The sequence below is a fragment of the Opisthocomus hoazin genome, chromosome 22 (genome assembly GCF_030867145.1).
Source record: "Opisthocomus hoazin isolate bOpiHoa1 chromosome 22, bOpiHoa1.hap1, whole genome shotgun sequence".
NCBI classification, from domain to species: domain Eukaryota; kingdom Metazoa; phylum Chordata; class Aves; order Opisthocomiformes; family Opisthocomidae; genus Opisthocomus; species Opisthocomus hoazin.
Window position 1 is genome coordinate 33,732 of NC_134435.1, and position 24,150 is coordinate 57,881.

General features: G+C 44.3%; 1 protein-coding gene across 4 annotated transcripts; it reads right to left on the reverse strand.

Annotated features, from left to right (window-relative positions):
* Nucleotides 1–15,072: 15,072 nt before the first annotated feature.
* On the reverse strand, nt 15,073–23,860 carry LOC142363958 (uncharacterized). Of its 4 annotated transcripts, none has more exons than XM_075441712.1 (5): nt 22,335–23,139; nt 21,562–21,830; nt 21,287–21,390; nt 16,030–16,139; nt 15,134–15,377 (listed from the first exon to the last, which is right to left on the reverse strand). In XM_075441712.1, the coding sequence occupies exons 1-4, from the start codon at nt 22,489–22,491 to the stop codon at nt 16,061–16,063; spliced, it is 609 nt and encodes a 202-aa protein (XP_075297827.1). In that variant the 5' UTR covers nt 22,492–23,139; the 3' UTR covers nt 15,134–15,377; nt 16,030–16,060. The 4 variants fall into 4 exon arrangements, with proteins under 4 accessions (XP_075297825.1, XP_075297827.1, XP_075297828.1 ...); XM_075441713.1 differs by lacking the exon at nt 15,134–15,377 and adding an exon at nt 15,385–15,874 and having other exon boundaries at nt 22,335–23,143; XM_075441710.1 differs by lacking the exon at nt 16,030–16,139 and having other exon boundaries at nt 15,073–15,377; nt 22,335–23,435.
* Between the last annotated feature and the right edge of the window lie 290 nt (nt 23,861–24,150).

The window sequence follows — 24,150 nt, forward strand, 5'->3', positions numbered from 1 at the left end:
CCCTCTGGGGCACAAAGATAGCTTTGAAAAACAATCTGGTAGAATGGGAGGCATCGTCACAGGGATCAGAGCAGTCCCGAGGGGGCCAGAGAGATTGACGAAGTCTCCAGGATGCGGCAAGCGGACACAATGCAAAACTCCGCAGGGTGTTCTGGCAATGTACAGATGTCCTCCGGGGACGAGCGCCCAAAAGGAGACATCCTAGATGGCAGCGAATAAGGTAAGAGAGCTCTGGGGTGCAGGGACAGCGTGAGGAAGGATTCTGTCTAAATGGGAGAGACACAAAGAGGGCGGCAGAGCTCAAAGGGTGCCGAGGAGCACAAGGACCATCTTGGGGAGCGAGAGGAATGCGGACATGCATCCAAACGGGGGATCACCGACACAATGATGAACTCGGGAAGGGATCCGAACGGAGGACAGATGTCCTGAGGGACTGAGGACCAAACAGAGGCATCTGACATGGCAGAAGACAATGTAAACGTGTTCTGGGGCGAAATGAAAGCCCGAGGAAGATTCGCTTTTGAATAAGAAAGGTACGAAGCCTGCTGCAGAGCTAAAGGATGGCTGTGCAACGCAAGGACGCTCGCAGGAAGCATCGTGATGGAAACAGAGGGGTGCAGATGTGGCTGGAGACACAGATGGTGGCTCGAGGGCACAAAGGTACTCGTGAGAGGATCTGAACAGACTGCAGACGTTCCAAGGGAGACGCTGACCTACTGGAGATGAGCGAGAGAGAGGAGAGGACAAAAAGACCGCTCTGAAGAAGAGCGGACATTCCAGCAAACTGAGAGGGGTACAAATGATGCTTCAGAGATAAAAGCGTGCCAACGAGACCCTCTAAAGCCTCGGGATGAACCGAGAAAAAAAGGATGGGGGGGTGGGGGGGTGGAAATAGATTCGAAGAAAACTTAAAAAGCAACAGGGTATGTGACAAATGAGAAAAAATAGGGATAGACGGTTCGATAACAGGAAATGTAGAAATCAAATATAAATAGCAAATGAGTACAAGGCAGAGGAGAAAAAAGGTAAAACGTGGGGACAGAAAATGACATAAAAGTAGACGTGGGAAAAAAAATTCAGGCTTTCAAGGAGAAAAAAACCCTAGAAATAGGGACAACAAACTAAATAAATGGAGAGATAAAAAGGAAATTGATAAATGGAAAGAGTACGAGAAACAATTAAAACGTAGAGATGGGAACTAGGTGAAAGCAGATGTACAAAGAAACTGCAAAAAGCAACACGATTAAGGGAATAAAGGAAAACAAAAAAAAAAAACCAGGAACATCAAATTAAGTACACAAAGACACAGAAACAAAATTTCAAAAGCAACAGGGCACAGCACAGACCAGCGCGAAATAAAAAAATAAAGGCAGCAAACTGGATAAAAGTAGATACGTGTCCCGGTTTTGACCGGCATAGAGTAAATTTCCCTCCCGGTAGCTGCTGTGTTTCAGATTTAGTAGGAGAAAAATGTTGACAATGCTGACGGTTTTAGTTGTCGCTACGAAATCGAGGGCTTTTTCCAGTTTCTGATACACGGCTAACAGTCAGGTGTCTGGGAGCTGAGGGGGAGCGTAGCCATACAGACAGCTGAGCCACCCGATGGAAATATTCCATATGATAGAGATCATTTTCCATTAATGAACGGGAATTGGCCGGGAGTCAGGAAGCTATCCGCTTTCTTGTTTCTGGGAGTTTGAACTCTTTCTGGGAGTTCGGTCTTTCTCGGGAGTTTTGTCAAATTTTCAAAATTTGCGTGTTAGGCACACCGTGCTGCTGCCCGGGGACCGGCTGCAGATTGGTCGCCGGGTGGTTTGAAAACCTGTGTTGTATATAGCTCGGTTTGCATATTCTTTGTTATCGTTATTAGTAGTATCAGTATTTACTGTATTGTGTCCGTTTCTTCTCCCCACCCTGCTAGAGGGAAGGGGAGGGGTAAGCGAGCGGCCGTCTAGAGCTTAGTCGCGGGCTGCTGGGCTAAAACAGGACAATACAGAAACAAATTTAAAAGCGACGTGACGCGTGACAGATGGGAGAGAATAAAAAATGGGGTTAGGAGTATCAATGAAAGCAGACATTGAAAGAAAATTTTTAAAGTGACCTCACAGAGCACAGACAGGAAAAAAGTAAATAATAGAGTGAGAAAAATACATGAACCAACATAAAAACATAAAATTCTAAAGGGAACACGTTAAGACCAGAAAAAAAATTACAATAGGAGAAAAATCTAAATGGGCGAGAGACGCAGAAAGAAAATTTCAAAAGCGACTGGGTACGGAACAGAACTGAATGAATTACAAAATAAAGATGGCGCAGCTAGGTAAAAATAGACGAGAAAAGAAAATCTAAAAGCCACGGGGTACACGATACACAGGAAACAAATAAAAACCAGTTAGAGACATCTTAACTAAAGTAGAACAAAAATGTGTAAAGCTACAGGATACAGACAACATTAACAGTCAGGGACAGAAAATGAGATAAAAGCACACCGAGGAATAAAATTTCAAAACAGAAATAATTATGAGAGTAAAAAACTGAAAAATAGGGACAGCGAACCAGATTAAAGTAGACACAGACAATTTTTAAAGCAACGCGGTTTGTGAAAGATAGGAAACAATTAAAAACTAGAAACCGGTGCTGGATAAAAGTAGACCGAGAAAGACCATTTTAAAAATGACTGGATTAAGAAAATTTGAAAAAAATAAGAATAGGAACAGCTAACTAAAATGGAGACATCTAAAAAAATAACCTAAAAACCGCCAGGGTACACGACAGATGAGAAAGAATTAAAATCGGCGATGGGAGCTTGACAAAAGTCAAAGTAGAAAGAAAATTTTAAAGGCGACGGCGCTGAGGAAAGACAACGAACTGTTAAAAAAAATACAGCAAATGGGATAAGACATGAATAGGACATTTGAAAAAAAAAAAAGGATAATGAAGAAAAAAAATGAAAAACGCACTCAAAAGAAGACAATGTAAAAAGCAAAGGTGAAAAGGACGGACGAGAAAAACGTTGCAAAATACAGACCGTGAACTGGATAAAGGAAGACACATAAAATACTAGAAGCGACGGGGATTAGAGAAATAAAGAAAAAAAAATAAAAATAAAGACAGCAAACGAAATAAAACAAACATAGAAAGTAAATTTCAAAAGCTATGGGAATTAAGAGAGCAAAAGATTAAAGAGAGGAAACTGAAAACTAAATAAAAGTAGACATTAAAAAATGTTAAAACCATGGGATTAAGAGAAAAAATTACAAAATAAAGATGGCATGCTGAATAAAAAGACTCACGGCAAGTATACGATAAAAGGGAAGGGGTCGCATTTTATGGCCAAGATCATTCAACAAGTTAGTAAACTTTTGGGAATAGATTGGCAGTTACACACCCCATATAATCCAAAGTCAAGCGGTCAAGTGGAAAAAATGAACCACCTAATTAAACTGCAAATTGTAAAACTGGGTCAGGAGGCTGACCTGTCTTGGCCCCAGTCATTGCCGTTAGCACTCCTGAGAATTAGAACCAAACCCAGAACCAAAGAAGGACAAAGTGCTTTCAAAATAATATACGGAAGGCCCTACATTTTACAAGCAGGAACATCAGGTCAAGTTGGGGAACAGGTATTAACTGGCGACATAATAAGCTCACAGAAGCAGCTTCGAGAAATAGAGAAACTGGTCTTAGGAACTAGAGCCCAAGGTCTCGATGGGCTCGTACATAATAATGAACCTGGTGATTATGTATATATCGGATCTCTTTTAGATTCTCTGCTAGAACCAAAATGGAAAGGGCCGTTCCAAGCACTGCTGACATCCCACACAGCAGTTAAGATTAAGGAGCAGACATCCTGGATCCAGCATACAAGGGTGAAGAAAGCTCCTCGGCAACGATGGAAAATATCGTCCACTGGATCCCTGAAGCTCCCCATCCAAAGACGCTAACGTGGACTAACCCAGCTAAGTTAAGAACCTTAGCCATAATGTGGTCTGTGACTGTTCTGAAACCCATGGGAGTTGATACTTGGGAATGACCTTGGTCAAGGGCCTATTTTGGACAGGAATTACAGAAAAAGACTTAGCGGGAATGACTTTAGCAACTGTCATAATATATGATAACAGGGAATTGCTTATAACAGTGACAAATACTTTGCCAAAACCCTTAAAGAGGGTAACCTTGCAGCAAAAGAATTTGCAAAAGAAGAAAGAAAAGGGGGGGGCTTAGTACAATTTTGTTATAGCTTTAGTTTAATTTTGTTCTATAGTTTTGCAGCTATGTTAAGGTAAGAGTTAACCGCTGACATTTAGTTTAGTTCTGTTCTCGGTAACCTTGCTAACAAGGACTGCTGTGAGCTCAAATGTTGCTAACGAGGACCACTTGCGAGACAAAGAGAAACAAGGACCGATAACCAGAACTTTATCATCTGTAAGAAGCAACTCTCTAGCTGAAACCAGTTCTACGGTTCGGGTCTCGGCCAACACAGACAACTTGGGAATTTTTGAGCCAAAGGTGAAAGCCCGCCGCGAGGAGGACTACGAGCCTTCATCCAGAAGACCCCCACAGACAACCACTGGACAATGCTGTGCAAGCGCTAAAGAGGGGCAGAGAACAATAATGAATTCCTAGAAATAACTATAACAATCACGCCTATTCCTAGAAATAGTGATAGCAATCCAGCCTACTTAGATAAACTTAGTAATAAATAGGGGCATGCTTTGTGACTCGGTGTCCAAGTTAGGAGGAGCGATCCCCCTTACGCCCGGCGTTGCAATAAACATACCTGCTTTATAACTCATCGTGAGTTGTGGAGTTTGTTTCTGCACATCAATTAGAAAGAATATCTAAAAGGCACAGGCGCCAAGGAAAGATAACAAAATATTAAAAAAAAAAAAAGAAGGTAACACAAGCAGGTTCAGCAAGAAAATTAAAAAAGCAAGGGGGATGAGGGGAATAAAGGGGAAAAAATAAAACACAGGACAGCAAATTAAAAGATGGAGAAAATATTTAAAACGCGAGCACGCTAAGCAAAGACAAGAAACGAAAACAAAGATGGTGAAACAGGACAAATTTTAAAAATTTTAACGGTTATTGTGATTACAGAAATTAGTAAAAAAATCTAAAAGTCACGATGGAAAACTAAAACGGAAACGTAGGAAGAAAATCTAAAAGGCATAGCATAGAAGAAAGAGAAGAAATAAATAAAAAAAGACAGCGAAGGGAAAAAGTAGGCATAGCATGAAACTTGAAGAGCTATCGATGTTACACAAATAAAGGAAAAAATTGTGAAAGAGGATCTGCAAACCAAGAGAGAATTGCAGAAAGAAAAATTAAAAAGCGACAGCACCGAGAAAAGACGATAAATAATCAAAAACCAAAGGTAAACAAATACAGACCGCAAACAGGATAAAAGGCGACAGCAAATTTTAAAAGCGATGAGGAATAAGGAAATAAGGAAAAAAATTTAAAATAGCGATGGGAAATGAAAACATAAATGTAGAAAGAAAATCTAAAAAAGGATGGCAACAAAGCGAGACAAGAAATAATTTTAAAAAGCCAGCGAATGGAAAAAAACAGTAGGCGTAGAAAGAACTTCTAAAAAGCTAGGAGGATTAAGGAGATAAAGAGCAAAAATACAAACTAGGGACAGTAAACTAAAACAAATATGTAGAAAAAATACATAAAAGGAGAGGGCACTAAGGAAGGACAAGAAATAATTTTAAAATGTAGACCCCGAAATGAAGACGGAGAATGGGATAAAAGTAGGGAGAGTTTTTAAAAACAACTATGATTAAGGAAATAAGGAAAAATTAAATAAACAAGATGACACCCTAAAAAAAAGTAGGATGAACATCTAAACAGGGATGGCGTAGAAGCGAGAGAAGAAATAATTAAAAAAACACAGCAAAAGGAAAGCAAATTTAGAGACCAATGAGCATTAGGGAAATAAAGGAAAAAAATTATGGAGGAAAAAAAAAGGTACAGCAAACTAAAACCAGTGTAGAAAGAAAAGCTAAAAAGCTGCGGCGCTGAGGAATGGCAATAAATAAATTAAAAATAAAGGTAGACAAATAAAGAACGTGAATGAGATAAAAGTAGACAGAAAATTTTAAAAGCTATGGGGATTAAAGAAATAAGGAGAAGACTTTTAAACAGAGATGGCAGACAAAACAGATTTAGAAAGAAAATTTCTAAATCTACAGCAGTAAGGAAAGACGAGAAATAATTTTTAAAAAACAGCAAACGGAATAACAGCAGGCGTAGACAGAAAATTTAAAAAGTGAGGGGGGTTAAGCAAATAAAGAGGAAAAAAAAATATAGGGACAGCAAACTATAACGGAGACTTAGAAAACCTAAAAAGCGAGGGCGCTAAGGAAAGATGAGAAATAACTAAAACAAAGATGTCCAAACCAAAAACACGCTAGCATAGAAAAAACATTAAAATAGCGAGTGGGCTTAGGAAATTAAAGGGAAAAGCTAAAACAATGGAACATCAAACTAAGATGTAGAAAGAAAATTTTGAAAGCAGGAGCACTAAGGCAAGACAATAAATACTTAAAAGAAATAACAGCAAGAGAAAAGCAGCGAATAGGGTAAACGAATGAAACTGAAAAAAATGACGGGGGTTAAGGAAATAAAGTGAAAAATTCAAAAATAAGGATGGCAAACCGAAACAGGTGTAGAAAGAAAACATAAAAAGCGAGGGCTCTAAGGAAAGATGAGAAATAATTTAAATATAAAGGCAGAAAATAGGATACAAGTCGACAGATGTTTTTAAAGGAAATGAGGACTACAAAAATAAAAAACTAAAAAGTGGCGAAAGCAAACCACAACAGAGATGTAGACATAACATGTAAAACTCCACAGCGCTAAGGAAAAATGAGAAAAGTTAATTAAAAATAAAGGCGGCGAATGACATAGAAGCAGAAAATTTAAAAACCGACAAAGGTTAGAGAAATAAAGGGACAAATTAAAACTTAAGAACAGACAACTCAGAGATGTAGAAAGAAAAGCCAAAAAGCTGGGGGACTATGGAAAGAAAAGAAAGAACAAAAAAGAAAGGCATCTAAGGGGAAAAAGTCTACAGGAAGAACATTTAAAAAGCAACAGGTGTTAAGGAAATCAAGGGAAAAACTAAAAAATAGGGACAGCAAACTAAAACAGATATAGAAAGAAAACGTAAAAAGCGACAGGACTAAGGAAACGTGACAAATATTCAAAAGCACTAACGGTGAAACAAATACTATGAACTGGGATAAATATATATAATCTAAAAAGTGACAGCGATTAAGGAAATAAATGGCAAAAAAAAGAAGTGATGGCATACAAAACCATAGATGCAGAAAGAAAATTTTAAAAGCGATGGCGCTAAGGCAAGATAAGAAATTATTTAACAAATAGCAAAATAAAAAAAGCAAATGGGATAAAAACAGGCACAGGAAGAAGATTTAAATAGCAATGACACTAAAGAAAGGAAACAATTTTAAAAAGGCAGCAAAAACAACAAAAGTAGGCATAAAAAGAACATTTCAACAGCTATAGCTGTTAGGGAAGGAGAAAATTATGAAATACGGACAGCATACCAAAACAGAGGCATAAAGAGAAAGTTTAAAACATGACGGTGCTAAGGAAAGACAAGAAAGAAAAAATAAAGATATCAAAAGGCACAAAAGTAGACGGAAAAATTTAAAACCAGCGGCAATTAAGGAAGGAAAAATCTTTAAAATGGCGATGGCAAACTATAAGAAGAAATAGAAAGACAATTTTAAAAGCAAGGGCGCTATTAAAAGTCCAGAAATAAAGATGTTGAAGGGGAAAAATTGGACATAGAAAGAACATTGAAAAAGCAACGGACATTAGGGAAATGAAGGAAAAAATGAAAGAATAGGGACAGCAAACTAAAACAGATGTAGAAAGAACACGTAAAAAGCGGCGGCGCTAAGAAAACGCAACAAATAATTTAAAAAAACAGCAATATAAAGACAGCAAATGGGACAGAAGTAGAAAAATCTAAAAGCAAAGCAGATTAGGCAAATAAATGAAAAAATAGCGAACTAAAACAAGAGACGTAGAAAGAAAATCTAAAAAGCGCGGGTGACAAGGAAAGAGAAGAAATAATTAAAAGTAAAGACAGAGGATGGGCTAAAAGAAGACAAAAAATTTTAAAAGCCACAGGGACTAACAAAACAAGGAACAAATTTTAAAAGAGACCAAGAACTAAATCGGAGACATAGAAACAAATTTTAAAAGTGTATGCGCTAAGGAGAGAAAAGCAATAATTTTAGGAAAAACAGCAAAGGGAATACAATTAGTCATAGAAAGAAAATTTTGCAAGCAAGCCATTTTAGGGAAATAAAGGGAACAATAAAAAATATGGACAGTGAACTAAAATGGAAACGTAGGAAGAAAATCTAAAGAGCGTCGGCACTAAGAGAAGACAAGAAATAATTAAAAATATAGATGGGGAATGGAATAAAAGGAGAAAGAAAATTTTAGAAGCAAATAGGATCAAGGAAATATGTAAAAATTACATCATAGCAACATTGAACTGAAAGAAGTAGAAAAAAATTGTAAAACACGGCGGCACTAAAGAAAAAACAAGGACAAATAGGTGAAGAGACAGCAAATGAAATAAAAGCAGACAGACAATTTTAAAACCAATGGTGATCATGGAAACAAAGAAATAATTAAGAATTAGTGACAGCGAACTAAAACAGAGACGCAGAAGGAAAATGTAAAGAATGATGGCACCGAGGAAAAAAAGACGACAAAATAAGTAAAAAAGGAAGAAGAACAACTAAAAAATAGCAACAGCAAACTAAAACACAGACGGAAAATTTAAAAAGTGACGGCGCTAAGGAAAGAGAAGAAATTATCTAAAACTGAAGAAGGCGATTGGAAAAATGGTACACAGAAAGAAGATTTTTAGAAGCGATTGGGATTAGGGAAAGGAAGGAAAAAACATTCAAAAATAGGGATCGCGAAGTAAAACCGAGATGCAGAAAGAAAATTTAAAAAGCAATGGCGCTAAGGAGAGAAGAAAACAATTAACACACAAACAGTGCACAGGATAAAAGTAGACAGGGAGAACTTTTAAAAAGCAACAGCGATTAGGGAAGTAAAGAAATAAATTAAATATAGGGATAACAAACTTCATAATCATAGTAAAAGTGAGGTGCTACATGACCGACGAACAATTAAAAACAGGGATGGGCAGCTTCATAAAAGTAGATGCAGAAAGAGAACTTCAAAAGCGACGGGGTAAAGGACAGAAGGGAAAAAAATTGAAAAATAAGGACAACAAACTGGATAAAAGTTGACATATTAAGAAAATTTAAAAAGCAAATGGATTAAGAACAGAGAGGAAAAATGCCTAAAAATAGGCTCAGCAAACTAAATAAATGAAACTAAATTCTAAAAGCGATAAGTAAAGGACAGGCAGGAAGAAATAAAACACATGGACAGGGAACCGGTTAAACGTAGACACAAGGAGCAAATTTAGAAAGCAATGGGGTACTGGCCGTACGGGCAAGAAGTTAAACATCGGGAGAGGGAACCTGATAGACAGTCCCAGGGAAAGGACATTGGAAGAGTGACAGGGAGCAGAGCAGAAGGGGTCGCTGAAAACAGATGTAGGTCAGTGGGTAGAGGGAGACCTATAACTACAATTTTCACAAGAAAGAGAGAAGGAGGCAGTGGGAGAAGAATGAAATAATAACAGCTGGGCAGTCAGAATGGGAGAGACATAGAAAGGAAACGTAGAAGGTGACAAGATACAGGGCGGCGTTGGCAGAAGAGCGTAACGCTTCAGGGAGCCAGACAGCCCGAAAAAGGAGAGGGAGGCAGGCAGAGATCTGGAGAGGCACGGCGGGGATGGGCCCGGACTTGTGACTCACCGCAGCTCCCGGCAGGAGACCTTCGCTACCCTGATGCTTCTCTCTCCATCTCTGCCACCTTCCACTTCTGCAGTGCCGGCTGCCCAATCCTAGCCTCGACGCTTCTGTCCCACGAGGCTTGCCAGACGCATGGCGGCTCGCACATGCAGCTGACAGAAGCAGCAAGCCCCCAGAGCCATGTGCCGGCAGTGTGCCATCATCGGGGATGGCTGGGAGCGATCATTCCTTGCCCCGGGTCTGGCTGTTTCTTGCTGGAGGCGGCTGCCTGCGGAACCCCCTTCGATTTGCTCCTTGGCCAGCTCCTGCAGGCAGGCATGCCCAGGCAGCCCCCTCCCCAGCCTCACCGGCAGCACCAGGGGCTGCCCCGGCCCATCCCTGCCCACATCCTTTTTAACACCTTGTCCCGACCCCATTCTTACCTAATGGGTCCCACCTGGGCTGCCCTGGCCCACAGCTGAAGCCCATCCTGAACGAACAGGGGCCTTGGCTCCGGTCCCGCAGCACATCACCCCCTCCCCCGACCCTTCTGCAGCAGCCTTGGGAAAAAAGGGAGGAAAAAAAACCTGAAAAACTGGGATGGTAAACTAAAATGCAGACGCAGAAAGAAAATGTAAAAAGCAAGGGCACTAAACAAAGAGAAGAAATAGCTAAAACTCAAGACGTCAAAGTGACAAAAGCAGGCATATGAAGAACATTTTAAAAATGGTAGGCATAAAGAAAGTAAAGGAAGTAATTATGAAACAGAGATAGCAAACTAACAAGGAGACTCGGAAAGAAAATTTAAAAATCAATAGCACAAAAGAAGGACAAGAAATAATTTTTAAAAACAGCAAAAGGAATAAAATCGGGTGTAAAAAGAAAATTTAAAAAGCGAGGGGATTAGGGAAATAAAGGGAAAAATGAACAAATAGAACAGCAAACTAAAAGAAACGGAAAAAGAAAACTTACAAAGCGAGGGTGCTAAGGAAACACAGGAAACAATTAAAACATGGGGACAGGGAGATAAATACAGCAACTGGGATAAAATTATACAGAACGTTATAAAAGAAATTAAGGAAATAAGTCAAAATTAAAAGAGTGATGAGCAATTATACCAAGATGTAAAAAGAAAGAAAATCTAAAAAGCAATGGCGCTAAGGAAACCTGAGAAAAAGTAATTAAAATGTAAAGGCAGCGAATGAGAGAAAAGTATGAAATTTAAAAAATGACAGAGATGAGGGAAATAAAGGGGAAAAAAATTTAAGATTGCGGAAAGCAAACTAAAACAGAGATGTAGAAAATCTAAAAGGAAAGGGCGCTAAGGAAAGAGAATGAATAATTAAAAATAAAGACGTCGAAGGGAAAAAAGCAGACGTAGAACACTCGGATACGAGGGCCATTAAGAATATAAAGGGAAAAACTGAAAAATAGAGACAGCAGATTGAAAAAGCCGGAGAAAGAAAACTTAAAAAGCGACGGCGCTAAGGAAACACAACAAATATTTAAAAGAAATAACAGCAAAATAAAGACAATAAACCGGGATAAATGTAGGAAATTTAAAAAGGGGGGGGGATTAGGGAAATAAATAGAAAAAAATAAAAAGAAACATTGGCAAACTAAAACAGAGAAGCAGAAAGAAAATTTAAAAAGCGATGGTACCAAGGGATAACGAGACAAAATAATTAATAAATAAATATAGTAAATGAGAAAAAAATAAAAATTTTTTAAAACCCTGGGATTAAGAGAGGAAAGAATTTAAAAACAGCAAGACCAAACTAAAAGGCAGCATTGTGGTTTAGTCCCTGCCAACGACAAACCACCATGCAGTTGCTCCTCCTACCCTCGGTGGCACTGGGAGAAGAGTCGGAAGGAAAAGGCAAAACTCGTGGGTTGCGATAAAAACAGTTTAACAGAACAGCAAAGGGAGAAGAAAATTAAACGATAATACCGATAAAAAGAATATACAGCATGCTATGTTCTTGCCGCCCAATGCTCAGCTTCCTCCCGACTAGCAAAGCTCCCTCCTTCAGCCAGCTCACCCCCTTAAATACCAAGCGTGACATCACACGATACAGAATGTCACATTCGATTGGCTGGTTTGGGTTTGCCCGACCCGCCTCTCGTGAAAATTAATGCTAGCCCATCTGAAACCAGGATGTAGGCTTAAAAAGCAAATGCTTAAATTGACAACGTAAGGGCCAGATAGGAAAAAGCAGACAATAGAGACAGAAACATACACGAAAGTGAACACAGAAACAAAAATTCAAAAGTGAAGATATTGAGAGAGGAAAAAATTTTAAAACAGAAAAAAAATCTAAATAGCTAAGAGAAATGGAAAGAAAATTACAAAAGTGACCATGTACGGGACAGACAAGAACAAACTGAAAAAGAAAGGTGGCGAACTGGGTAATAATAGACTAGGAAAGAAAATTTAAAAGCAACAGCGTCTTGGGCAGACAGGAAACAATTAAAAAACAGGGAGAGACATCTTGATAAAAGCAGACCTAGGACAAAAATTTTACAAGAGACGGGATACGGGAAACAGGAAAAAATTAATAAAGAGGGAGAGACAGTGAGATAAAAGTACACCTAGAAACAAAATTTCAAAACTAATAGGAATACGTGAGTGAAAAAATTGAAAAATAGGGACGGTGAGGTAGATAAAAGTAGACACAGAAAGAATAGTTTAAAAGCAACTGGATTAAGAAAATAAAAGGAAAAATAAAAATAGGGACAGCGAACTATAACGGAGACATAAAAAAAAATTAAAACTGACAGGGTACACGACAGACAAGGAAGAATTAAAACTAGGGATGGGAGTCTGATAAAAGTAGACATAGAAAGGAAATTTTAAAGAGGGTGGCGCTAAGGGAAGACAAGAAAACTGAAAAACAAAGACAGCAAATGGGATAAAAGTAAACACAGAAAGGGTATTTTTAAAAAAAGATTGAGACAATAAAGGAAAAAGAAAAGAAAAATACAGACGGTGAAGTAAAGCTGTCCTGGGTTCGGCCAGGACAGGGCTAATTTTCACCAGGAGCCAGGAGGGGACACAGCCAGCGGTCTGACCCAACCTGGCCAAACAGAACAGGGTATTCCATACCACGTGCTGTCATGCTGGGTTCCGGTTGGGGGGAGCTGGGCGGCAGGAAGTCAGTCGAGGCTTGGGAGCATGCAGCTGCAGGTGGTGAGAGTGCCTCTGTGCATTCTGCTATTTGTTTTGTGTATTCTCCTTATCAGTATTGTTGTTACTGTTCCCTTTGTTTGCTGTTCTGTTAGAACTGCCCTTATCCCGACCTATGCGTTTTTGCCTTTTTCTTTCTATTCTCCTCCCCAGCCCAGCGGGGGGAGGGGTGGCAGAGCAGCCGCATGGCCCTATTGTTGCCAGCCACAGCCAAACTATAACAAAAATGCAGACAATGAAATAACATTTCAAAAGCAAATGTGTAAAGGACAGATGAGAAAAAAGTAAACAGCGAACTGGAAAAAAAGATGACATTGACATGCGGAAAACAGACTCCACGACCTGTAAGATTGTGAAGTAGGTATGTTTATTCGGCGACGGGCGGTACGGGGGGTAGCCCCACCAAAGTCGTGCGTGCCAGACAGTAACTCGCTTCTTCAATTTATACAGTCAAATATTATATATTCATAAAATTCCCAGTCTGTCTATACATATGCATGACCTATCCCTGCTTCGTATTAAAATCAGTTCCAAAGAATAATTTCCATAGACTCCTCCCATCTGTGCTTGTGCAGTGCCTCCTGGTGGTGGTCGTCGGGTGTCCCAAGATGAAGGCTCATCCTCTTCATCACGGTGTTCGCTGATTGACTTTTGTTTCTGGACAAACTCAGTTCTCTTCTAGCTTCCATCCAAACTGCAAGGTCAGTCTTAGCCGGTTCTAGGTGACTCTCCAGACCTTATCAGAAACTACCCCCTTTGTAAGGAAATGCAAGACTCTCTGCCTCAGTTAATTTACACAATAGATAAGCACTGTCTGTTCTCTGCACAGCAACTATCAGGTAGTGCTGCTTCTACTAAATTCCTTACCTATTAGGCAAGGCTGCTTCTACTAAAATCCCTTTAATCCCTTCCTTCAACATAGAAAACATTAAAAGTGACAGAAATTAGGAAAATAAAGGAAAAAAGTTTTAAAATAAGGGCAGTAAACAAAATAAACAGAAACATAGAGAGTAAATTTTAAAAGTGATGGGGATTAAGAGAGGAAAAGATTAAAAAAGAGAAACAGAAAGCTAAATAAAATCAGATGTAAAAAAAATTTAAAATCCATGTGATTAAGAGAGAAAAAATTACAAAATAAGGATGGCAAACCAGAGACATAGCAAGTATATTGTAAAAGCAACAGGGTGCACGGCATGCAGAAAAGAAATAAAATATAGGGATAGGGAGCTTGCTAAAAGCAGACATAGAAACCGAATTTGAAAACCCAAGGGATTAAAGAGGGTAAGAATTAAAAAATAGGAAGGGCAAACTAAATAAATGAAGACACAGACAGAAAAGTTAAACAGCGAGGGCGCTACTGAAATGCAAGGAATAATTTTTAAAAGACAGCAAATGGAAAAGGTAGGTGTAGAAAGAATATTTTAAAAGCGATACGCAATAGGGAACTAAAGCGCCCCAGGACTACAGCTCCCAGCATGCCGCGAAAGGCACCTTCCCCTCTGCCGGAGCCGGCCGGGACACCGCGCCCCGCCCGCCGGCGCACGCGGTAGCTCCCCGCGCAGCCAGCGCAGCCGCGCGGCTCCGGGCAGCTGCTGCAGGCGGCTCCGATGCGACGCCGCACCCCTACCGCTCTTCGCCTCCGACACGGACCCAGCCGGCCAGGCTGCCCCCAAGCAGCTCCCGCCGCCCGGCTCCGACATGGTGCCCGGCGGCCCCCCGGCAGGCACTGCTGCCCTCCTGGGGGCTTTCCCCAGGACTCCACGCTCGGTCACCCCCCTACCCCGCCCGGTCACTTTCTCCTTTGCTGCAGCCGGAGCTCGGCGACGACTCCACTCCTCCCTCGGCTCGCACTGGCCTCTCCATAGCCACCCAGGGCACGGCAGCACCAGCGCAGTCACCGGCAGCCACCGCATTAAAGGGAGGGGCCGTTGCCATCAGCCCTACTGCCGGCACCTGCGGCTTCTCCACCCCCGGCCCACAGCTGGAGCCCAGCAGGAACAGGGGGCCATCTCCCGAGCCACAAAGTGAGTCTCTTCCTCCGCTGGGTCCCTCGCAGCCCCTTGTCCCGTGCAAAGGAAGCGCAGACACAGGCAGGAAGGCAAAAGAGACGATGGGTGTTTATTCAGTCACACACCGAATGAATCTGGGGAACGAGTCTGCTCTGAGCCTCGGAGCCCCCTACACTCCCCCTGCCCCTCCGACACCTCGGCAGTCCGTCCAGAGCTGCGCCCGTCGGTCCAGCGGAGAACAATCGGTCAGTTGGCTCCTGGAACGATGCGCTGCTGGGCAGGGGCTGCCAAAAATGAGGAGCAAGGTGCACGATGCTACAAGACAGGAGAAAAATGACAGATGGCTGGACACCGGTGATGTAACAAAAAAGCGCAAAGCAGGGAAACGGACAGGCAGTCCCACAGAGATGGAGAAAGAAGCAGCATGGAGAGAGGAAGAGCGGCAGCAGAAAGAAGAAGAGGGAGCAGGACAGAGACCGAAAATGAAGAAGGGGGAGCAGGAAGGAGATAAAAAAAAAAACCTGCAGCATGACAGAGGAACAAAGAATAGAGGCAGGGACCTGGATGAAGAGAGATGAGGAAATAGAATAGAACAGACATGGAGAAAGCAGTAGGTCTGTGACGTGATACGGAGTCGAGAAGGAAGGCCTAGAATCAAGGGACAAGGAGCCAGACAGAGAGCGCCAAAGCAAAAATACTAACAGGCTACGGGACAGAGAAGGAGGAAAGCAATACTAGTAACCGAGAGCCGAACAGAAAGAGGGGAAGAAGGGAAAAAATGCCACGGGCTGCAGGGCAGAAAGAGGGAGGACCTAAAAGATAGGGACAAGTCAGAGAGAGATGGAGAAAGAAGGTACACAAGAGCAGAAAAAAAAAATAATTGTAGCAGTGTGGGAAAGAGAGCGAGCCAGGGGAGGGACTGGGATGCAGAAGAGGGGTAACAGGGCCCTGAGGGCCCAGGACTCACTGCAGCTCTCGCTCTCAGTGCTGCCGGGAGACTATGACGCTTCAGATGCTTGTCTCTCCTTATCTCTTCCCTTCTTCTTCCATAATTCCAATTGTTTATCTCTCCTCCACCTGAAAGAAAATGCTTGTGGGAGTCTTAAAACTCAGATTATGAATGGGCACTGGTCAGGGGGCCAGAATTGGCTCTTCTCGTTTCCATGAGTTGGAATCCTCTCTTGGCTGGGAGGTCAGACTATTTTGGGAATTCACAGTTTCCAGGTTCAAGGTTCTGTGATAGCTGCTTGGGGACTGGCTGTGAATCGGTTGTCAGGTGGTGAGAAAAATTACATTGTATATAGTTTGGTTTACATATTCATTATTATTGTTGCTAGTAGTAGTAGAAGCATTAGTATTATTAGTAGTATTTCCTTTGTTGTCTTATTAAACTTCTTTTATCTCAACCGCCAAGCTTTACCTTTTGTCCATTTCTCCTCCCCATCCCACTAGGGAGGGCAGGGGGCTGAGCAAGCGGCTCTCTAGTGCTTAGTTACCAGCTGCCAGGTTAAACCACGACAGACAGAGAGGGAGGAATTAAAAATCCAGGACTGGGAGCAATCTACAGAGAGATGTCCGGGAATGAAAATGTAAAGAGCGACATGTACAGGGCAGAGCGGGAGGAATTAAAAAAAAATAAGTAAAGACAGGGAGCTGGACAGAGAGACACAGAGAAACAAAAAACAGTGATGGGCTACAAGACAGAGAGGGAGGAATTAAAACATCCTGGCAGGGAGCCAGACAGGGACAGATGGCGAAAGAAATTAAATCATACTGTGGCACAAGGCGGAGCAGGACAAAATTGAAAAACAGGGCCTGGGAACTGGAAAGAGAGCCAGAGAAAGAAAAAACTACCAAGGGGCTCTAGCGCAGAGAGGGAGGAATGAAAAAACAGGGGCAGGGAGACCGAGAGAGACAGAGAGAAATAAGAGGGGGAAAGCAACAGGCCACAGGGTCCAGAGGGAGGAAGTGCAAAAGAGGGGCTTGGAGCCAGACAGGGCTCCCAGATGGAGAGGTGGAGAAGACAACCTTCAGAAGTGACAGGCTACAGGGCAGAGAGGGAAGAATTTAAAAAATCAGAACCTTGAGCCAGACCGAGAGAGACAGAGAAACTTTAAAAATGGCAATGGGTAACACGTCAGAGAGGGAGGAATTACAAAACAGGGACAGGGAGCCAGAACAGAGAGACTGAGCAGGAGAAAAGTTCCGACAGCTTCTGAAAAGAGAGGGAGGAATTGAAAATTAGAGACAGAGAATTGGACAGAGAGAGACGCAGAAAGAAAAAACTGCAGCGGACTACCGGGCAGAGGAGGAGAGTTGAAAAATGGGGACAGCGAGACGGACAGAGAGGGAGAGAGAAAGGAAAGATGTGACAAGCAACGTGGCAGAGAGGGAGGAATGAAGAAAGAGGGACAGGGAGCCAGACAAACTAAGATGGGGAAAGAAAAATATAATGACAGGCTAGGGGACAGAGAAGGAAGACTTAGAAAAACAGGGACAGGGAGAAAGACAGAGCGAGATGGAGAAAGGAAAAAATAGTGACAGGTGACAGGACAGAGAGGAAGAAATTGAAAATGAGTGAGTAGAATAAAGAGAGATTAAGAAAGCAATAGACTCACAATGTGCCACAGAGAAAAAAGAAAGGAAGAAAGGAGTAATGATGGGTAGCAGGCCAGAGGGACAAGGAAGACAAGAGGAAGGACAGAGCAACAGGGAAAACAGGTGAGGGACTGGGAGCCAGAAAGAAGGATACTGTGAAAGGGAGAGCAACAGGGAGCAGGATGCTGGGACAGACAGCAAACGAGAGCAACAGAGAGAACAGCAGAGAGGCGGAGCACAAGAGAAAACAGGGACGGAGAGTGGGACGGAAGGGTGAAGCAATAAATAATAGGGCCAGGGAGAAGGACAGCGGAAGAGAGACAGAGAGAGGGGGACACGCAAGACAACAGCAAATTGGAGAAAGATGAGAAGTAGAAGAAGGAGAGCACAGAGGGTCACAGAGAAAAAGAGGGATGGCAGAAAGAGAAAAACAAGACAAGGGTAAAGGACTGAGGAGCAGAGAGAAAAAGGTACGGGGAAAAGGACAGAGACAGAGAAAACACAGAAAGACTGGAGGCAGAACAAAGGGCAAAACTGACAAGGACAGGGAGCAGGACAAAGGGATGGAGGAGGAAAAAACAGCAGTGGGCCACAGAACAGAGGAAGAGAGAGAAAAAGAGTAAGCAGAGCAAGAGAAGGAGAATGACAGAAGGCTGTAAACAGAAAGACTGGGACAAGTAAAAGGGGCGCTTGGGGGACACCCACATCGGAAGGGTAGAAAGGAAAAGAGAGGCATGGGGAGCAAGACACCATGACAGAGCAAAATGGGGAGAGTGGGGTGCGAGGATACAGAAAAGCAGAGGTACAGGGAAGAAGAACGAACGACAGGGAGAGAAAGGCGAGGGTGGGGAGCAGGAGGGAGACGTGAAGAACGAAAAAATAGTGACGGGCAGAAGGAAGAAATACAGAGAATACTTCTAGGCATACTTCTAGAAATACTTCTAGTCAGCAGAATGGATGGATAGAGCAAGAGTAAAAAAAAAAATCAACAGGGAGAAGGACAGGTAACACGCAGCAGGACACTGGGGGAAGTGAGAGGGAGGGAACACAGAGCAAGGCGGAGGAATGAAGAGCGAAAAAAAAAAACAATAAAATGAAAGGGAACTGGACAGAGAAAGGCGGCAGGGCAGAGAGATGCAGAAAGAAAACACAGGGACAGAGAGATCCAGAGGCAAAAAGAGGGAACAGGACCAGGACAGTGGGATACAAACAGGGAGCAGGATGCAAGATTGCAGATAGAGAGGTCCAGGGAAGCAGAAAGAATGACACAGAGAAAAAAGCGGGGGGGCCAGGAGCAGGTCAGAGAGCTGGAGAAAGGAAAAACACTGCTGTAGAGCAGCACAGAGGGATGAATAAAGAAAGAGGGATGGAGAGCAGGGCAGAGAAACGGCAAAAGAAAATCAGTAGTGGAGAGCCGGGCAGAGGACAGTAAGACAATGGAGAAGACCGAGGAGCTGAGAGAGAAAGCAAGGTCGAAAGAAAAGGTCAGAGAGGTAGAGAAATTAAGAAAAACAGGGACGAGGAACCTTGCAGAAATGAAGCAAGATAATGTAGAGCTGATGAGCAGGACAGAGGGAGAGAGAGATGGGGGCCGGGGGGAGGAGACGAAGAAGAAAGAAGAGACAAAAATGGCAACAGAGCGCAGGACACGGAGAGAGAGAAAAAAAGACAGGGAACAGGAAAAAAGGGACTAAGAAACAAAGAAAGGGTCAGATCTATACAAAGAGACCACAAAGAAAAAAAAAAACAAAAACAAAAAATAAAACCACAAGAGGCTAGAGGACAGAGGAAGAGAAAAAAGGGCCAGGGAGCTGGACAGAGGAGAGAAAGGAAAAGAGGGAGAGCCGTCTGGAGGGAGGTATAGCAAAAAATGATCAGACAGGCAGCAGGACAGAGAAATAAAGACAGAAAAAACGGTGACAGGAAGCAGGACACAGGGATGACGAGAGGAAACAAGGGGTAGCAAGCAGGACAGAGATGGATATAGAACCACTGGGGCAGAAGGATAGAAACAAAAGATGAAGTCAAGAAGAAGGATGGGGGATGACAGGGGAAGATGAAGGACGAGGAACAGGACAGGTTGTCAGAGAAAGACAGAGGGCAAGACAAGGTGATACAGAGAGACAAAAAAGAGACAGGGAAGCAGGTTAAAGTGAAAGACAAGCAAAAATAAGAGACAGGGAACAGGGCAGAAACGGAGGGGAGAAAGCCTCAGCTGGGTAGCAGGAGAAAGAGGTGGAGAAGGGAAAACCAGCACTGGGCTGCAGGGCAGAGACGGAGTGAGAAAAAACAGTGACAGGCAGCAGGACACAGTGACAGAGAACCAAAAAACAAAGAGGAAAACAGGACAGAGAAGGGCGAGAAAGGCAGGGAGACGAACAGAGAAACAGAGGGGGATGGGATAGGGAGCAGGACAGAGAAATAGAGCAAGAAAAGAAAAAAAGACAGGAGGCAGAACAAAGGGAAAGAAAGACAAAGAAAGGGGGCAGGACAAACGGATGAAAAAGTGAAAAAAGTAGTAATGGGCTGCCAGACAGAGATGGAGGAATTAAAAAACAGGCACAGGGGATGTAACAGCATGACAGAGAGAAAAAAAGGGACAGGGAGCAAGACAGGGAGCAGGACAGCACTGGAGATAAACAGCTGTGACGAGTAGTGGGAGAGAGATATGGAGAAAAAAAAAAAACTGAGGAGGAGAGAAAGGAAAGAAGGGACATCTAGCTGGACAGGGGAATCTAGAAAGAAAGGATGGGAAAGGGAATGCGACATAGAAAGAAAGATGGAAAAAACAGCGAGAGAAAGCAGGGCAGAAGGACAGCAAGAATAAAAAAAAAGGGACAGGGATCTAGACAAAGATGGAGAAGAAAGCAGCTGGGACAGAGGAAAACAGACAGAAAGAGCAACAAGGAGCAGGGCAGAGAGAGAAAGATCAGGACAGCGGCAGGATGGAAGTGGAGAAAAAAACCTGGGATGGTCAACAGGACAAAGAGGAATTGGAATATGGGCAGGGAGCGGGGCAAAGGAATATAGTGAGAAACGGCGGGACAGAAAGTAAGACAGAGTGGTAGACAAAAATAACGACAACAGTAGAGAAAGAAAAAGATCATGAGAAGCACAGGGTGCTGGACAAAGAAAGGCATTACAAGCCCTGCAGAGATATGGAGGACAAAAAAAAAAAAAACAACAACACAGAGGACCAGTGAGCAACACAAAGGGTCAGCGAGAGTAAGAGATGAACAAGTAGGAAGATGGCAACACTGACAGAGGGATAGAGAGAGAAAGAAGGAAAGAAGGAGACAGACAGCAAGACAGGGACACGGAGCAGTACGTACAGGCACAGAGAGGAAAAGAATGCCAGGGAACAGGCTAGAGAAATTGAGGAGAAAAAGAGACAGATGCAGATCAGGACAAAGAGATGGAAAAGGAAAAACCAGTGATGGGCTGCAGAACAGAGACAGAGGATGAAAAAAAAGAGGGAGAGGGAGCAGGACACAAACAGCAGAGATACAGGGAAGCAAATAAATAAAATTCACAGCAGCACGGGAAAGAGACGGGGGCAGGGGAGGGGCAGGGAGGGCCTGGGACGCAGAAGAGGGGTGACAGGGCCCCGAGAACCTGGGACTCACCGCAGCTCTCGCCACTGCCAGAAGAATTTGACAGGCCAGATGCTCCTTTCTCCTTCTCTCCTCCCTTCTTCTTCTGTAATGCCAGTCACTTGGCTACCCTCCACCTAAGAGAAAATGCAGGTGTCTCATAGCTCTTACAAAACGACGCTTCCTAGACATATAACCTTACTCAAGCACTCCACAGCCATACCGCGCTGCTAGTGACACATACAGACTCTGCAATACATGCTGGTGGCCTGGCCTGCTGCAGACTACGAAGAGGGATACTTCCTTACCCAGAGAAGCACGCTCTCTCTTGCCTGCAGCAGGAGGCAGCTGCCAGCCAGATGACCTTTGATTTCTTTTTCTTCACCTTTCTCTGGCCTCTCCAGCTTCAGCTGCGACAACTCCTGTCTACAGCCAGTAAGCACTCTGCCTGTCCCTTTTTGCCCCCATGCCACGAGAAGAGTGACGCCAGGCAGAGATTGCCCACACCAGCCTGAGGTGGGCGCAGTCAACAGCACCCCCATGGGAGGAACGGACAACTGCATCCTCAGCAGAGCCGCTGGGAAAGAGAAAGAAGCAACAACGACCATTATTACCCCTGAGCACCCCTGGCTGAAGCCTCTCCTTCCGTGGCAGCTTCTGGAGACACCGCTCCTTCCCCCCCACCGTTGCTGACGGCACCCGCGTTAATGAAGAATGAGGCACATTCCAGGGCCAGCGTGCCACCCTCAAGACAGGGCTTGGGGGCGGCCCGGGTCTCCGGGACAGGCTTCAGAGCAGATGCTGGAACCGGGGGGCAGCCGCACGGTGAGAGCGGGGCTGGGCGAGGTTCAGGGGGAGCGCTGGCGAGCTGCCCAGCCTCTGCGCCTGGGGGATGCCCGCCTCCTTCCCCTCTTCCCTTCCCGTCAGCTCCCGGCTAAGGCCCCGGGGCAGTCCGGACCCGGCTCGCCCCCAGCGGACCAGGCACCTGCCGCAGCGGGCGGCTCGAAGCTTCCTGTCCCACCACCCTCGGGCAGCCAGGAGACATCCCCGCACCCGCCGGAGGGGATCCCGCGCGCCTCACCGGTGGCCTCTGTGCTCCCCCACCGCCAGCACCCACGACCGCCGCGCCGCCATGCTTCTCCGGGGCACCGCGCATGCGCTACAGGCCGACGGCGCGCCGGAGGGACCAGATCCCACGGAGGACCGCAGTGTGGAGCACAGAGCACACTTCCGCGCATGCGCCGCTCCCAACCTGCAGTACCCCTCTCGCAGTCGCCGAGCGGCAGCGTCACCTCAGGGATCCCGTTCTGAGCCTTCTGTCGGCTGAGCAATGGCTGCTACCTCAGCCTCGCTCACAGCGCCTGAAGACGGCAACACTAACTAGGCGTAGAGGGCTTATATTTCTCTGCCCTTTTCCCACTCGCAACCCAGGCAGTAACGGTCATTGCCTCCGAATCAAAAAGCATCCAAGTGGCTCGAGCATTCTGGTCCTTTGCATTTGACTGCTTTATAAGTCTGGTGGTTGTTTCCATCCATGCCCCCCAACCCATTAACCTACGGAGAAGCAGCACTGGAAACCTGTCAAACAGATTATTTTCCCACGGAGTACGCCCCAGGGATTGCTGTGTCGGTCTGCATGTAGCATCGTGGTTGTGAGAGTGACAGGTGCTGGAGAGAGATTTGAAAAAAAAAAATTAAGCAACACAGTAGGCATCCTGAAGGCAGGCGCAGACCAGATGCAAGTGGCTGATCTGCAAATGAGCAATACGCTGTAGATTGTGCCGTGGCTGTTTTGCTCTTTGTGTTTAGCAGGGTTGCTTTGCAGACGTTGGGAGACAGCTGTTTGCACAGCCAGAGCACTGCTGGTTACAGAGCAAAAGGCACTACAAAGCAGCAATGAAGAACAAGGATGGCCTGTCAAGATGGTATGAATAACATGGAGAGCTGAAAGCACTGGCCAGGCAGGGCTTGCCTACCTGTGTTGTGGTTTAACCCCAGCTGGCAATTAAGCACCACACAATCACTCACTCACTCCCCATCCCCATGGTGGGATGGGGGAGCAAATCAGAACAGTAAAAGTGAGAAAACTCATGGATTGAGATAAAAACAGTTCAACAACTAACAACCACTTGTGAGGAAAAAATAAAAATAAATTTAAAAAGAAAAAAATAAAACCCAAGCAAGTGATAGAAATGAAAGCCATTGCTCACCACCCTGTCAGTCCCCAAGCAGCAGCTCCCCCGCCAACCTCCTCCCTAGTTTTATTATGAACACGACCTCATACGGTGTGGAATATCCCTTTGGTCAGTAGGGGTCAGCTGTCCCGGCTGTGCCCCCCCTGCCCCCAGCCTGCTCGCTGGCCGGGCAGTGTGAGGAACAGAAAAGACCTTGGCTCTGTACAACCGCTGCTCAGCAGTAACTAGCACATCCCAGTGTTACCAGCACTGTTTGCAGCACAGATCCAAAACGCAGGAGGGAGGAAAGTGGGTTGCAGGGAAATGGTGGGTGGGTGTTGGAGTTTGAGTGGAGGGCAACGGACAGGTGGGGAGTGCAGGCAGCACCCCCAGGGGTCCAGAAGCAGAAATGCTACGGGGGCGGGGGGGGGGGTGTGTGTGCAGGGATGGAGGGGGAGAGGAGGGCAGAATGGGGGCAGGAGATCAGAGGGCAGGGGATGGGGAGAGGCACATCACAGGGAAAAAATTAACATGGGGGACGTCTCAGTGACAAACACAGGAGACTGGGGGAGGAGATGGACACAGATGGGGGTTATGTGCAGGTAGAAAGGTGCGTGGGGGTATGTGTGGGCATGACCTGCACCAGGGGGTTCACCCAGAATAATCCACAGCAGATAACTCACTTGGGGTAGCCCACACAAGATAACCCACACTGTATAACTG

What these genes read in the sequence shown, in the direction of transcription:
- LOC142363958 (XM_075441710.1), bottom strand. Translation starts at nt 22,491, where the DNA reads ATGCGCGGAAGTGTGCTCTGTGCTCCACACTGCGGTCCTCCGTGGGAT. An exon ending in GGGGAGCACAGAGGCCACCG is followed by an intron (nt 21,831 to 22,334) that starts GTGAGGCGCGCG and finishes TCTCTTTCCCAG; the next exon opens with CGGCTCTGCTGAGGATGCAG. An exon ending in TGGCAGTGGCGAGAGCTGCG is followed by an intron (nt 15,378 to 21,286) that starts GTGAGTCCCAGG and finishes CCTGTCTTGTAG; the next exon opens with CATCGTGCACCTTGCTCCTC.